Source organism: Mytilus trossulus, chromosome 10, assembly GCF_036588685.1.
Source record: "Mytilus trossulus isolate FHL-02 chromosome 10, PNRI_Mtr1.1.1.hap1, whole genome shotgun sequence".
NCBI lineage: Eukaryota > Metazoa > Mollusca > Bivalvia > Mytilida > Mytilidae > Mytilus > Mytilus trossulus.
Window position 1 is genome coordinate 47,976,511 of NC_086382.1, and position 14,598 is coordinate 47,991,108.

Sequence of the window (14,598 nt, forward strand, 5' to 3'; positions counted from 1 at the left end):
ACAACTATACACAAAAGACCAAAATGACACCAAAATTAACAACTATAGGTCACCGTACGGCCTTCAACAATGAGCAAAGCCCATACCGCATAGTCAGCTTTAAAAGACCCAGATAAGACAATGTAAAAATATATGTGCCTATAATGAAGATACAGATACAGATATCATACATAGAACATACATGACATACATTTGGTTTCAAGACAATAACTAAGTAAATACAAAAATCTATGAAATTTAAACACAGGTTTATTTCCTTAAAAGGAAGGTTGGGTTTGAATTTGGGGGTTATGGAATAAGGGGCCAAAAAAGGGTCCAAAGAAGCACTTTTCTAGTTTCCAGACTATATAAATTGTGGAAAGGTGTATGGATCTCTCTGAAATTATACCACATGTTTCCATACAACAAAGAGATGGGTAGGAATGGCTTTGTGGGGTTATGGCTCAAACCAATTATGAATAAGGGGCAAAAAAGGGTAAAAACAAAGATTTCTTAGTTATTGACCAACGCTTACAATTTTATGTTTGAATTACCGCCCTTACACTGCTTTTGTTTATTTAATATTTTTATTGATAGTGGATTGGGAAACAAGTTATTACAATGTATTACAACTTTAGGTATATTAATCCCTTTACACTGCTTTTAAACTATGTATAAACAAATGTTGTATTGTCTTGAGGTGATCATGATTAACTGTCAATTTATTTAAAAATGGGGATTAAGGTACATGTACATTAATTCTAGCCATGATTAGGTATGCTATTTTCTATTTTAAGACTTTTATGATGTATTTAAATGTATAATTTTGGTAACATACTCAATTGGAAATTAAAATTTATGAGATTATGACCATAGCTTGAAGCAATAATTTTTTTCGGTAATTTTTTTTTCGGTAAAAGGGGGGACAATCGTTTCTCCTCAAAATTTTGGAAATTAAAAAGAAAATTTGAAAAAATCTTTGTTATTTGAAAAAAAAAGGGGGGGGGACAATTTGCAACAGCATAGTGTATTACAGATAGGCTAAAAATTGCTTAAAATTATTCCCAAAAATACAGTTTTTTTCCAAAACAGTGCAGTCTCAATAGTAATTGTGCATGAATACAAACTGAAAAACACTCTTTTAAACAATTTTCTTGCCTTAAATGACTATATGTGCACATTTGAGGGTCTATTTATGTATCATCACTTACAAAATGGGGTCTTATTTTAAAGCAGGGTTTGACTCTTGAAAATGGGCCTGTAAATTGAAGTTTCAGTCAAATTCATGGTTTATTTTAAATTTCCCAATTTGATGAAAATGACACATATTTTCCAAATAAAAAAGGGTAGAGGTAGTTTTGAAAAAGCCAACAATATCACTGGTAACTTTTCTTGTTCTGTCTGCAAATTGGTATTACACCATGTACACATTTTATAGGTAACAGCAAAAGTGAATTGTAAAAATAATCAGCTCACTTATTTATCCTGTGTGTATTAAAGTTTTTTTGTTTTTTTTTAAATCTGTAGATTTTGGTATTTGTAATTTTTTTACTCACCAGAAAATAGAAAACTTAAATGTTCTGTAAAAAGTATTAACAAAAATACCAAACTCCAAGGTAAATTAAAAAAGGGGGAAATCCAAACAATTTCTTAAACTAATAAACCCTAGCCAATTTAAATAAATAACAGGTAATTATCATGATAATATATGGTGATAGCATGGATAGGGAAGAAGTGTGTTGACATAAGATTGACACAAGGTAAGATTATATACATATATATATAATTTATTGAGTGCATGCATGGGTGTTATTTGCATTGGTGTACTGAATTTTATATTTTCCAGTGGAATGTGAATTCAATCTTCAATGCACCAGTATAAAGAGGTCCAGGACATGTTATAGGTAAGTGTACTGATTCTGTCTGAAGGTTGCCATCAGCACACACAATAAATATGATAAATATATAAATCCAACAATATATTTCTACATGTATACGTTTTATACACGTATTATGTAATTGTCTACTCTAGCACCATGTCTAGCATTACAATTTATAGTAATCTTTTATGGTCCTTAATTTTATGGTCCTCAATGCTCTTAAAACTTTGTTCTTTATTTGGCCTTTTAAACTTTTTGGGATTCCAGCATCACTGATGAGTCTTTTGTAGACGAAACGCGTGTCTGGTGTATATACAAAATTAAGTCCTGGTATCTATGATGAGTTTATTTAATTACAACCACTGGGTCCATGTCACTGCTGGTGGAGATTTATTTCCCCGAGGGTATCACAAACCAGTAGTCAGCACTTTTTGGGCTGACATGAATTATTATTGATACTAGAACACACCCGTGATATCGCGGGTCCGTGACTGAATTAAAGTATATAACTATGCGCAAGACTTATTTTTGTATTAGTATTGTCATCTGATAATGTCATGCCGATTATAAGATAGTTATCACAGTTTTCTCTGCTTTCAAATCTTTCTGTTTGAACCCGTCTAACTGGAACTTATCAATTATTGGTAATATTAATTATTTGGAAAACAATAGGTCCTGGGATGTAGTATTTTTTTAATCAACAGCTTTGTCCTATATTAGTTATAAATGAAGTTGAATTCTTTGCTTCGCTGTTTTACGTCATGCCCGCTAACAAATTGAAAACTATACCTATACGCCTTATTTTTAGTATTCGTATTGTTATCTTATAAAGTCTTACTGATTAAAATACTACAATAGGGAACAATTTGACAATTTAGTAGTGTCAACCCTGTGATTATGACCCGTGTCTATAGCATATCCTGAATACACCGTTCGGTGGTGCGCCTGTCAAACGTGGAACGTACAGATAAGGTAATAGGTAACAGATGAATATACTATTGATATCGGTATCGGACTAGACCCGGAACTTCTTAATTATTGGCAATATTAATTACGTGGAAAACGTTGTTTTTACGTGATGATGGCTGACAAATTGGACCTTGTAATTTTAGTATTATAGATGTTTATATTTATAAACCAACTGTTTACAAAATTTTGAATTTTTTGAAATACTAAGGCTTTTCTACCTCAGGCATAGATTACTTTAGCTGTATTTGGCAAAACTTTTAGGAGTTAATATGGTCTTCAATGCTCTTCAACTACATACTTTATTTGGCCTTTTGAATTTTTTGGGATTCGAGCGTCACTGATTAGTCTTTGTCATGTTTGTAGACAAAACAGGCATCTGGCATATATGTAACAAAATATTTGTTCCGGCGTGACATTTGTTCCTCTGGAACAAATTTCATATGAAATATGTTCCACCGGAACTTATGTCACAGAAAATATGTTCCAGCACTATAAAATTTGTTCCGGAACTAATTTTTTAAGCAAGGGTGAAATAAGTTCCGGAACAAAAATAACAGCACCATGAGTTTTGTTCCAATACTAAAATTTAAAAGAAAAGATGAAATAAGTTCCTGTGATATTAGTTTTGAACAAAGGTATTTTATAGAAATCAATGAAAATGTTCTGCTCGAACCTATTTCACAGTACATTTGCTATTGAATGCATGACTGTAGGATGAAGATAAGAAATAAAAGCGATGATAATGTATCATAATTTGTATCTATGTTTTATCCTTTATGTGGTATTCGACCTCCTTCTTTCCTGTTGATCTGTCATGGGTGCATGTTCTTATCATACATGTACTTAGCTATGGTCATTGCAGTTTTTAAAGAGTGTGTCTTTAAGATTTGTTTCTTTGTCTTTTAAAATAATTGATCAGTCACTTTGTCCTTTTTTAAAAAGTACAAATGTTCATCTTTAACTATGATACCTTTTTTGGGGGAATTACTTTTATTACTATTTCTTATTCTTCTCTTTCCTGGTTCATAATTGTCATTTTTAGTATTATTAATTGAGTATGTTATTTAACTTTTGCTGAACTCCACATGATCCAAATTTGATGTTTACACTTTTTATTTATTGCATTATCAGTAAAATACAGACTAAATACATGTTTTTTATAATGACTTTAAACTGACTGATGACAAGTGCTCAGTATATAAGAAAACTTGTTTAACCAGTGGAACATATTTCATAGACAAGAAACTTATTTCACCAGGTGAGGAACAAATCTCACAAATCCAGAATTTATTTCACCAGGTAAGGAACAAATCTCACAAACATGGAACTTATTTCACTAGGTAAGGAACAAATTTCACCAACCCAGAACTTATTTCACCAGGTAAAGTGTGGAACTTATTTCATATAGATGAAACAAATTATATAGAAATTGTCTGTGTAAAAAGTTCTCCCAGAACATATATTACCTGTGAAATTAGGTCCACTGGAACTTTTTTCACAGGAACAAATTTTGGCTCACATATATACAAGTTTCAGCTGACGGCTACTAAAGGTTTGAAGTTTGTTTGGATTAATTTCAAAACCATTAATTTCAGAAAATGGGTGAGGTGAGAGGGGAGAAAAAAGGCACCAAAAACACAAATTTAGTAGGGTGCGCCTACATGATCCAGTGAAAATTACTGTGATTTAGACAGCAAAAACAGTCATGACAGTGCTAATGACATTTGAATAAAAAAATTCCTGGGTCACTTTGGCGCAGGCACTTAAAAACTAAAACTTTGTTGTTAGTGAAACACCTGCAAAGCCAAAGTGAATAATAATGACAATATTCGAATAATAACAGAATGTGTAACCCTTCACCTCACTCAGCAATGCTCATGCAGTTGCTAAAATTAGTGGTTTTGAAGTTCATCCAAACAAAATTTTGGATCAGGGAATATTTTAACATAATAAGTAGCTTTCCAAAACAGAATTTGAAAAATGAAAAAATAGGGGGTCCAAAAGCAGGCCCTATCGTACCTTGTCCTTTATGTTTATCACATTCAGTGATTTAAATATGATTACAAAACACATGAAACATGCATGAGGAAGAAAATGACTGAAAAGAAAGTGAGTATATGATCATGATGCTTACCCTTTTTACAAAGCGGAGGCTACAGCAATAAAATCTTTGAAATAAACAAGAATATCTCTGAATTGTTTTGTTTCTTTTTTACAGGCTGATTTAAGTGATGGCACTTTCTAAAGAAGAAGAAAACTATGTGAGATTGACATTACTACTGGCAGGAGTTTGTCCAAGAGCAGTTCGTGTTTTATTTGACAAAGAATTTCCCCCTTTGCAGCTGCATGGAAAATTAAATAATTCGAAGGAAAAGGTATTGTTAACTGCTTTGAAAGATAGATGGAGAATAATCAACCAAGCTCAGTGGTATTGGCTCTTTCCTAGTAGTGGTAAGTATAATTCTGTTAGGTAATATGAAAAACATATATTTGAAAAAGAAGATAAAATACTTATTAAAAATACCCAAGTTTAATAAAAGTTCTTGAATTTTTGAAGGGCATTATCATTTAAATTCATGTGCACCAATTTGTTTCAAATTCTCATAATTGATTTACAACACACTAAAATATATTTCCAAATTACAAAAAATTTGAAATAAACAATTAAAAATGCAGGGACTCAAATGATATGTATCAGCATTTTGCTTTTTGTACATTTCCATTTGGTGTTTTCATGTCATCAACATTTGTCCACCTTGTCTTTCGTTGGTGTCCAGATACACATTTGGTTTCCGTGATTGATCTCTGTGGAATATTACCATGATTACCAGAAGGTTCAATACCACAATTAGAATGTAGGGATTAATTTTGGGGGATTATGCTACCAACAGATTAGGAGTACTGGCCCTAATTGTTCAGAGTTTGTCCTCTGCGGTCATATCAAGCTGCATCCTGTGGAGCATTTAATTTTTGTTTCTTGACAATAACCTGTAAAATTAATGAATTGATTTTTATACGCCCGTCTTTTAGACGGGACGTATTATGGTATACCGTTGTCCGTCCGTCCGTCCGTCCGTCTGTCCGTCCGTCTGTCATCCACACTTCGGATAATAACTCAAAAACACTTTCACCAATTTCCATGAAACTTAAGTGAATTGTTTATATCTATTGACGTAAGCTCCCTTTCCTTTTTGTTTTAATTTCAGATTTTAAGTTTTGGATTTATGGGGCTTTATTTATAAAAAAAGGGGGATTTGTAACACTTCGGACAATAACTCAAAAAGGCTTTCACCAATGTCCATGAAACTTTGGTAAATTGTTTATATCTATTGATGTAAGCTCCCTTTCAATTTTTATAAATTTAAGATTTTAAGTTTTGGATTTATGGTGCTTTATTCATAAAAAAGGGGGATTTTTAACACTTCGACAATAACTCAAAAAGGCTTTCACCAATGTCCATGAAACTTTGGTTAATTGTTTATATCTATTGATGTAAGCTCCCTTTCAATTTTTATAAATATCAGATTTTAAGTTTTGGTTTTATGGGGCTTTATTCTTAAAAAAAGGGGGATTTTTAACACTTCGGACAATAACTCAAAAAGGCTTTCACCTATGTCCATGAAACTTTGGTGAATTGTTTATATCTATTGATGTAAGCTCCCTTTCAATTTTTATAAATTTCAGATTTTACATTTCCGTGTTATGAATTTTTATGCTTAAAAAAGGGGGGATTTTCCAATTTTGGGACAATAACTCACACTTTCACAATTTGTTATGCAAATTTGATAAATTGTTTATATCTATTGACATAAGCTCCCTTTCCATTTTTATAAATTTTAGATTTTACGTTTTCTTAAGTAATGAATTTTTATTCTTAAAAAAGGGGGATTTTATGCAACTTTGGTGAATATATTAATGTAACATCCCTTTTGATTTGTATAAATATCAGATTTTACATCAACTATACCAATTTCGTCAGATTTAACATTTTATGCTGTCTTATTAAAAAAAAATTTCTCGAAAAACAGCCAAACATTTAATCTCTGAAAACAGCTAGATCATTTGTAGGATGGCTCACAGGCGCACACTACTTCTAGTTGATCATATCAATTCATTTAAAGCATAAAAGACAAGTTAAAAGAGCTACGGGCGTATCATGCGCTAAAGCACAGCCCTTTATTTTGAAATTGTACCACAAGTATCCGCATCTCAAAGAGAAGGCTGGAATTAAGAATGGGACCACAAGCCCCAAATGTTGAGAAATACAGGGGAAAAAAGGGTCTAAAACAAACATTTTTTTAGAGTTTCCAGACAATAACTTGTGAAACTCTGAAATTGTACATTTTTTCTTGAAAAGAATGAAATCTTCAAAAAATGTCAATGAAAAAGAAAATGGGGTGGGTACAACTAGACTACAAAGCCAAATCTTTATATCTTTGGAAGAATGTAGTAAAGGTTTTTAGTAATTTTCAGTAATGAAATCCCTGACTTAATAATTTAATCAATATTGCTGTAATAATCATGAGCTTATAAGTGAAATTCCTTAAATGAGTATTTTCAACATTTAATTTGCCTTTAAACAAACTCTATACATGTAGAGTTTTTTTGTACAAAACAATTGGGTTTCACATGTCATGCATCTCAAAAACAATGTATGATTATTGCATAAAACATTACACACTTCTTAGTTATATTAATCTAAAGATCTGTATACTTTTTGGTGATGATTCCAAATTTTATTTTAGAACTATTTTTTTTTGGTAAAAAAGGACGGTTTGTCTCATGTTGCACTGTATCTCAAAAACCATTATTCCATGTTTATTCAATGTCTCACCATATCTCAAGAACTGTACTGAACCAAAAAAGTTTAGCAACATTTTTTAGAAATCTTATAAATTATATAAGTTATCTTTTATAAAAATTGTTTATAAGATATCTCATATACTTTATAAGATATCTTATAAACTTTAGAAGATATCTTATAAAGTATATAAGATATCTTATATTATAAACTTTAGGAGATATCTTATAAAATTTATGAGATATCTTATAAACTTTATGAGATTCTTGTAAACTATACAAGATATCTCATAAACAATATAAGATATCTTATAAATCATATAAGATATCTTATATAGAAATTGTTTATTAGATATCTCATATACTTTATAAATTATCTTATAAACTTTATAAGATATCTTTAAAACTTTATAAGATATCTTATAAACTTTATAAGATATCTTATAAACTTTATAAGATATCTTATAAACTTTATAAGATATCTTATAAACTTTAGAAGATATCTTATAAACTTTAGAAGATATCTTATAAACTTTAGAAGATATCTTATAGAACATTAAAAATATCTCATATAATATTAAAGATTTCTTATATAATGTATGAGACGAGATATCTTAAAGAATGAAATTATATAAGATATCTTATATATTAAAGGAGATATCTTGAAATTCGAATAAATAGTAAAACGGCTTGCCATACAACAGTTTAAGGACTAACAAACAGCGTTTGACAAATTGCAACTGCACAGGATAGATCGATATCTCTAAGACCAAGAAAACTATCGTCAAGGGAGGAGCACCATCTCCGTTCAGCGTCAACACATGACAAGTTTTTTTCTAGCCACAAAAGTAGTGCATTAACTAAGGGCAGCTGCTGGTGTGCCTGTCAATCCTTCATTGGTGCACTTAGGGCATGGCTGAGAAACTGATTTTGAATAACACTACATGTATACTCATTTCTGCATCGCTCCATGCATACAAAGAAAATCCTAATGAATGCGAGTGATAAGCATTCATGTTGCTTCTGACATGTCATAATTCCATTTTGTTATTATTAAAATTGTATGTTGTTATGACTTTGTAATAAAATAAGATTTCACATTTTTGATGCTTAACTTTTTTGGCTCAGTATATTTATGATTATGATTATAACATAAAACTTCACACACAAGACAACAAGTGTATCATGTGCTGGTGGTGTGGTGCAGCTGTTTATTTTAATATTTATTGTTTCATTTCTGTTTAGATGAATCATATATGTTGTACAATCCATCATTTAAAAATATATGGGGTCCAATTTTAACTTCTCCACTGATATCAAAGAAATGGTTTTGTATAAAAACAATTGAAAAATCTATGTTGAAATTGTTATGATTTTCTTGCTTGTTTTGTGTTTAATCAAACAGATTTCAAAAAGCACTCACATTGCAGAACACATTTACTCTTTTTACAATTTAGGATTATCTCAGGTGTAAAAGGAAGCTTATATATATATAAAACTAGTCAAATGCGCAAAAAATAGTTAAATGCGTTTTGTTTAAATCTACTTTTTCACTTTGTTGATCTTTTGGAAAATGTTGTTTGTGCTGTTTTTAGACCCTTCTACAAAGAAATTTGTTTGACATGCACACGTATAAAAATTGCGGTTTTTATCCAACGCAATCATAGGTTTGAACGTAGTTTTCAATTTAGACTCGTTTATATATATTTTTTGTTTGGGCATGTATCATATTTTCCCTCCGGTTTATATGATCCGTTCATCCTATATTGACTCTTAAATCAAGAGTCTATCTTAAATTGAGAGTAAATTATATGGCCTTCCAAATACCGTTTCGATCCCTAACATCACTGAAGAGATATATATTGTCGAAATCTAGATCTGGTGTACTAAAGAAATATTGACACCAAAATTTTGTGGCGCAACATCGTGGCCACAAGTTAACAATTTTTTTTTTCTGTGACGTATTAAATTTATATTAAGATCCAGTTTGTTACAACTTGTGATCAATGGCAGTCAGCAGGGTTAAAGAACATCAGTTGTTCGACCTGTTAGTCAAATGCGTTTTGTTTAAATATACTTTTTCACTTTGTTGGTCTTTCGGAAAATGTTGTTTGTGCTGTTTTTAGACCCTTCTACAACGAAATTTGTTTGACATGCACACGTATAAAAATTGCGTTTTTTATCCAACGCAATCATAGGTTTGAATGTAGTTTTCAATTTAGACTCGTTTATATATATATATATATATATACAACTTGTCTAAACATCAACCCAACATATTCCCAGTCGGCCAAATTCATTTCTTTTTCAATTACCATTTGCCAAGCACCCAGTACATCTTTCCAAAATTTCTTCTTAATACTTTGCTGTAGTTGCTTTACATAGCTATTACCACAACTAAATAATCTATCTTTATCAACATATGACAAAAATATATTTCGCCATTTACAATCATTTTTACAAATTCTTCTAATCCAAGTACATTTCAAAGCATTTATAAAAGCATGTAAATTAATCATTTTTAAGCCTCCATCACAATAATCTTTTTGTATTACATCTTTTTTCACTCTATGAACGAACTGGTGAGTTCCAAATAAACTTATACATCAGTTCATTTATCTGTTTAATAATATCTTCACTTGGATTAGGTAGTGACAATATTAAATGATTTAAAATTGGCAACATAAGTGTCTTTACAACAGTAATTCGACCAATAACAGTAATGTTACGTCTAGACCATTGTTTGACTAGTCTTTTTATTTTTACAATATTTTCATCATAATTGATTTTAACTAGTTTTTCTAAATCAACATCAAAATTAACACCCAATAATTTAAAGGATGTGCTTCCCCAAGTAAGATTTCGATTTGTACAAAGTGTCTCTGTGCTGTACTTTTTACTTCCAATCCAAATGACATGAGTTTTGGAAAAATTTATATTCAAACCAGAAATTTTAGCAAACCAATCTAGTTCCAATAATGCCTCATTTAAAGATTCTTCACTACCATCTAAAAGTAGTGATGTATCGTCAGCAAACTGCGAGAGTTTGTGTTCAACATCAAGAACTTTGATTCCATTTATATTTTTGTTATCTCTTATTTTTAACGCTAAAATTTCAGCACAAAGAATGAAAAGATAAGGCGATAATGGATCACCTTGCCTACAACCCCGTTCAACAGTTGAAAAAGTCTGAAAGATTTCCTCCCTGAATGACTGCTGAATTAATGTTTTGATAGAGCACTTTCACCCAATTTATAATAGAATCGCCAAAATTAAAAAAATTCAATACATTTAAAAGAAATTCCCATGAAATGGAATCAAAGGCTTTTTCAAAATCTATCAGCAATAAAAGGCCTGGTATATCATTATCTTCAGTATATTCATTGATATCATAGATCAATCTTAGATTTTCCCCGATATATCTTCCACTCATAAAACCTGTCTGATCAGTATCAATAAGTTTAGTCAAAACTGTTCTAAATCTTCTTGCTATAACCCCAGAGCCAATTTTATATACAGTATTAAGCAAAGATATAGGGCGCCAGTTTTTAAAAAAATGTCTAGGTTTGTTACCCTTTGGAAGACATGTAATTATCCCCTGTTTTTGAGTAACAGAAAGTTCCCCTTTATCATACCCTGCATTCAAGGAGCTTACAACAAAAATTTTTAAGTCAGACCAGAAAAATTAAAAAAAATCACTTGAAAAACCATCTGATCCAGGCGTTTTATTGCTTTTCATTCTTTTTAAAGTTTCACCAGCTTCCTGAACTGATATTTCACCTTCTAGTTTATCTTGTTCATCCAAAGATAACTTTCTAACATTTACATTTTGTAGACTTTTTTCAATATCTTTGGGTTTACAACATTCAACATCTCTGTTTTTGTACAAATTTTCATAAAATATTTTAACCTGTTTAAGTATTTCTTTTTGGTTAGTTACAATATCACCATTTTTTTTTTCAACCTTTGGAATAATCTTGCTGGTAAAATTCTTAGATTCAAGTCCACAAAAATAACTTGTGGGTTTTTCTCCCTCTTCTATCCACTGTATTCTAGATCGAACTATTTTACCATGCATTTTTTCCTTTCTGAATTTTTCTAGTTCATTCTTTTTGTCTTCCAATTGCTGTATAGAACCTGAATTTACATTTTCTTCTAAAATATTAATGTCATCTTTTAAAGTTTTTTCCCTTCTCTCCCTTTCCTTCTTTTTGAAGCTAGAGTATGAGATAGTTTTGCCCCTCACCTCCATTAATAGAGTTTCCAAAAACAACTGACTACTAATTGTAAAATGAAGATCATTATTATTCACTTCATTAATATTGTCAAAATTATATACCAAGGCTGCATACTGTTTTTTTTTACATCCAAAATTTTTTCCTTGATGACATTAAAATAGTCAGCATCATACAACAAAGAATTATTGAACTTCCATAAACCTTTCCCCCTAATGAATGGATTCAATTCAAGTTCTAGAATAATTCTAGAATGATCTGATCGGTAACTGGGTTCTATACAGCAATTTTTCAAAAACGACAAAATGTTTTCAGAAAATAAGAAAAAATCAAGCCTAGCTTGTTTGAAAGGTAATTTTTTTCTCCAAGTGTATCTACACAGGTCAGGAAAAAGTTCCCTATATGGGTCAACTAGAGATCTATCGTCAATCAATTCTAATAGTTTGTCTCTAGCATTAGGATTATTTATGTGTAAATAATTATAACAATCTAAATTTGGATTTAACACAAGATTAAAATCTCCACAGATAATAAAACATTCATTTTCAAAATCATCAATAATTGACATAATATGCTCATAAAAAAAATGGACTGTCAGTATTTGGGCCATATATAGTTATGAGAGTAAAACGAACTTTATCTACAACCAAATCCAAAGCTAAGTAGTTTCCATCAATGTCCCTTTTTTCTTTAAGTACTTTCCACTCAAAATTATTTTTAAACATAATAGCTACACCTCTTGAATTTGAAGAAAAGGATGAAAAGTAGCATTCATATGCCCATAACGTTCTTATACTATTTTCTTTATCCACTGTGAAATGAGTGTCTTGAAGACAATAAATGTTATGGTTTCCAGATTTTAGAAAACTAAATACATCCCTCCTTTTAGATAAATCACCCAGACCCTGACAGTTAACAGACAGTATCTTTAAAGAGCCCATAATGGTTTGAAATATATGTACATCATCATTTCATATAGGCATGCATTTTTACATATGATCATCCATATTTTACATTCACATGAGACACAAAGACATATACGCAAAGATTTGCTCAAAACATCTAGATATGGTGGTATAAAAATTCTCAACATACATGTATTACCAAGCCTCGTACATGGACCAACAGTGTAATTCAATACTTTACAGACATTCAATTCATAGAAAAAAATAAAATTAACAGACAAAAAAAGTGTTAAAAAAAAAAATATTTCAATATGTTTTGCCACATTGTAGTTGGGATTTGTCAGTTTATGCAGTTTGCCTTATATGACACCAACAAAATAATAGTTCAACAAAAATTAAGATTATCTGTACAAAAAAATTTAACATCAATATGTATTGTAGAAAGAAAATCAATACTATACATGATCTATAGTTAAAAGAGAGATAACTCTGATTTTTTTTTACAAAGAAAGGGAGATAAGCACAAATATTAAGTCAAATATCAACAATGAACTATAGAATTCTCAAAACTGTCTGTGAGGTCTAAGTTCTAATTACGTAACATCTATTTCCCTTGCTGTACTCTGTAATGAATGTCATCATATAGTCCAAATTTCAGCTGAAGTCCTGCAGGTGTTCTACCATAAATTCCACAATTAAAGTACCAGACAGACTCAAACTCATCAGTTTTTCTAAGTCTCTCAATTAAACTCATGTTTTTTTGAGTAACGTCATCCACAAATCTAATTTTACTGGTCAATTCTTTCCTACATCTCATAATTTGGGGCTTAACATCACTACTGAATAGCTTGACAATAACTGGATAGGGCCCAGCCTTTTGGGATGGTATACAATGGATTACAACCACATCTCTGTCTTCTAATTGGACATTTAGTTCTTTTTTCACAGTTTCCATAAAGTCCTTTCTAAGATCTTGTTTATCCTTTCTTGGAAAATTTATTATTTTAATGTCATTTTTTCTCGAGTACTGCTCGTTATAATTGCTGCTTATATCAGCCTGTCTTGAAAGTCGACTTGTTTCGTTTAAGTCTCTTCTAGTTGTTGTATTGGAATACTGTATAGCTTGTATCTTATTTTTCAGGTCTTCATTTTCTATAGTTAAAGCATCAAATTTTTCCTGCATTTTATTTTTAACTTCTTCCACTTTTTCATCAATCTTCTTTTGTACAGTTATTTCAAATTCATTCATCAGCTTTTTGACAATTAAAGTAACCACTTGCTCAAGATCACTAGTTTTAATCAGATCTTTTGTTACTCTATCAAGGTCCTCTCTCCTTGTCCCACCTTCAAGTTTGATTTTAATTTCATCAATATCCTTTTGAAAGTTCATTATGCCAGATAAGTCTAAACTATTGTTTGATTCATTAGATACGTCTGAATGAGTTCGTTTACTAGGTGGTGGTTTATTCTTATCTACTTTTGCTGCAAGCAATGTCTGAACAGTATTCACAGGTTTAGTAGTAGGTCTTTTGTTTGTAGATTTTAAACCAGCTAAATTTTGCCCCGAAGACATACTGTACATATATTGTCACCTCTAGTAGTAGAAATCAATAATCAAATATCAAAATAGATCCTTCTGGAAAAAATCTTTCACAAGTCACAAAATTATTCCTGTTGAAAAATATTCCACAAAAATTATATCATTCTAATCTCCATTGAATTAGCTATCACATAGTACTAAATTCACAGACAGTGTCTTCCTAAATTTGTCATAAAGCTGCAAAAACTGGGAGCTAACTTTCTAAGGTGTTAACTGCTCGGCAGCCATAT

The 14,598-nt window shown here is 30.7% G+C and overlaps 1 protein-coding gene across 2 annotated transcripts in view; it reads left to right on the forward strand.

The window, feature by feature from the left end:
• LOC134687520 (uncharacterized) overlaps positions 1 to 14,598 on the forward strand; it is a 50,262-nt gene that overhangs the window by 8,047 nt on the left and 27,617 nt on the right. The window contains exons 2-3 of one of the 2 annotated variants that reach the window (XM_063547883.1): positions 1,826 to 1,883; positions 5,047 to 5,279. In XM_063547883.1, coding sequence (XP_063403953.1) covers positions 5,060 to 5,279 — 220 coding nt within the window. In that variant the 5' untranslated portion in view covers positions 1,826 to 1,883; positions 5,047 to 5,059. The remainder of the gene's footprint in view (positions 1 to 1,825; positions 1,884 to 5,046; positions 5,280 to 14,598) is intronic. The other variant, XM_063547882.1, reaches the window with a different exon arrangement.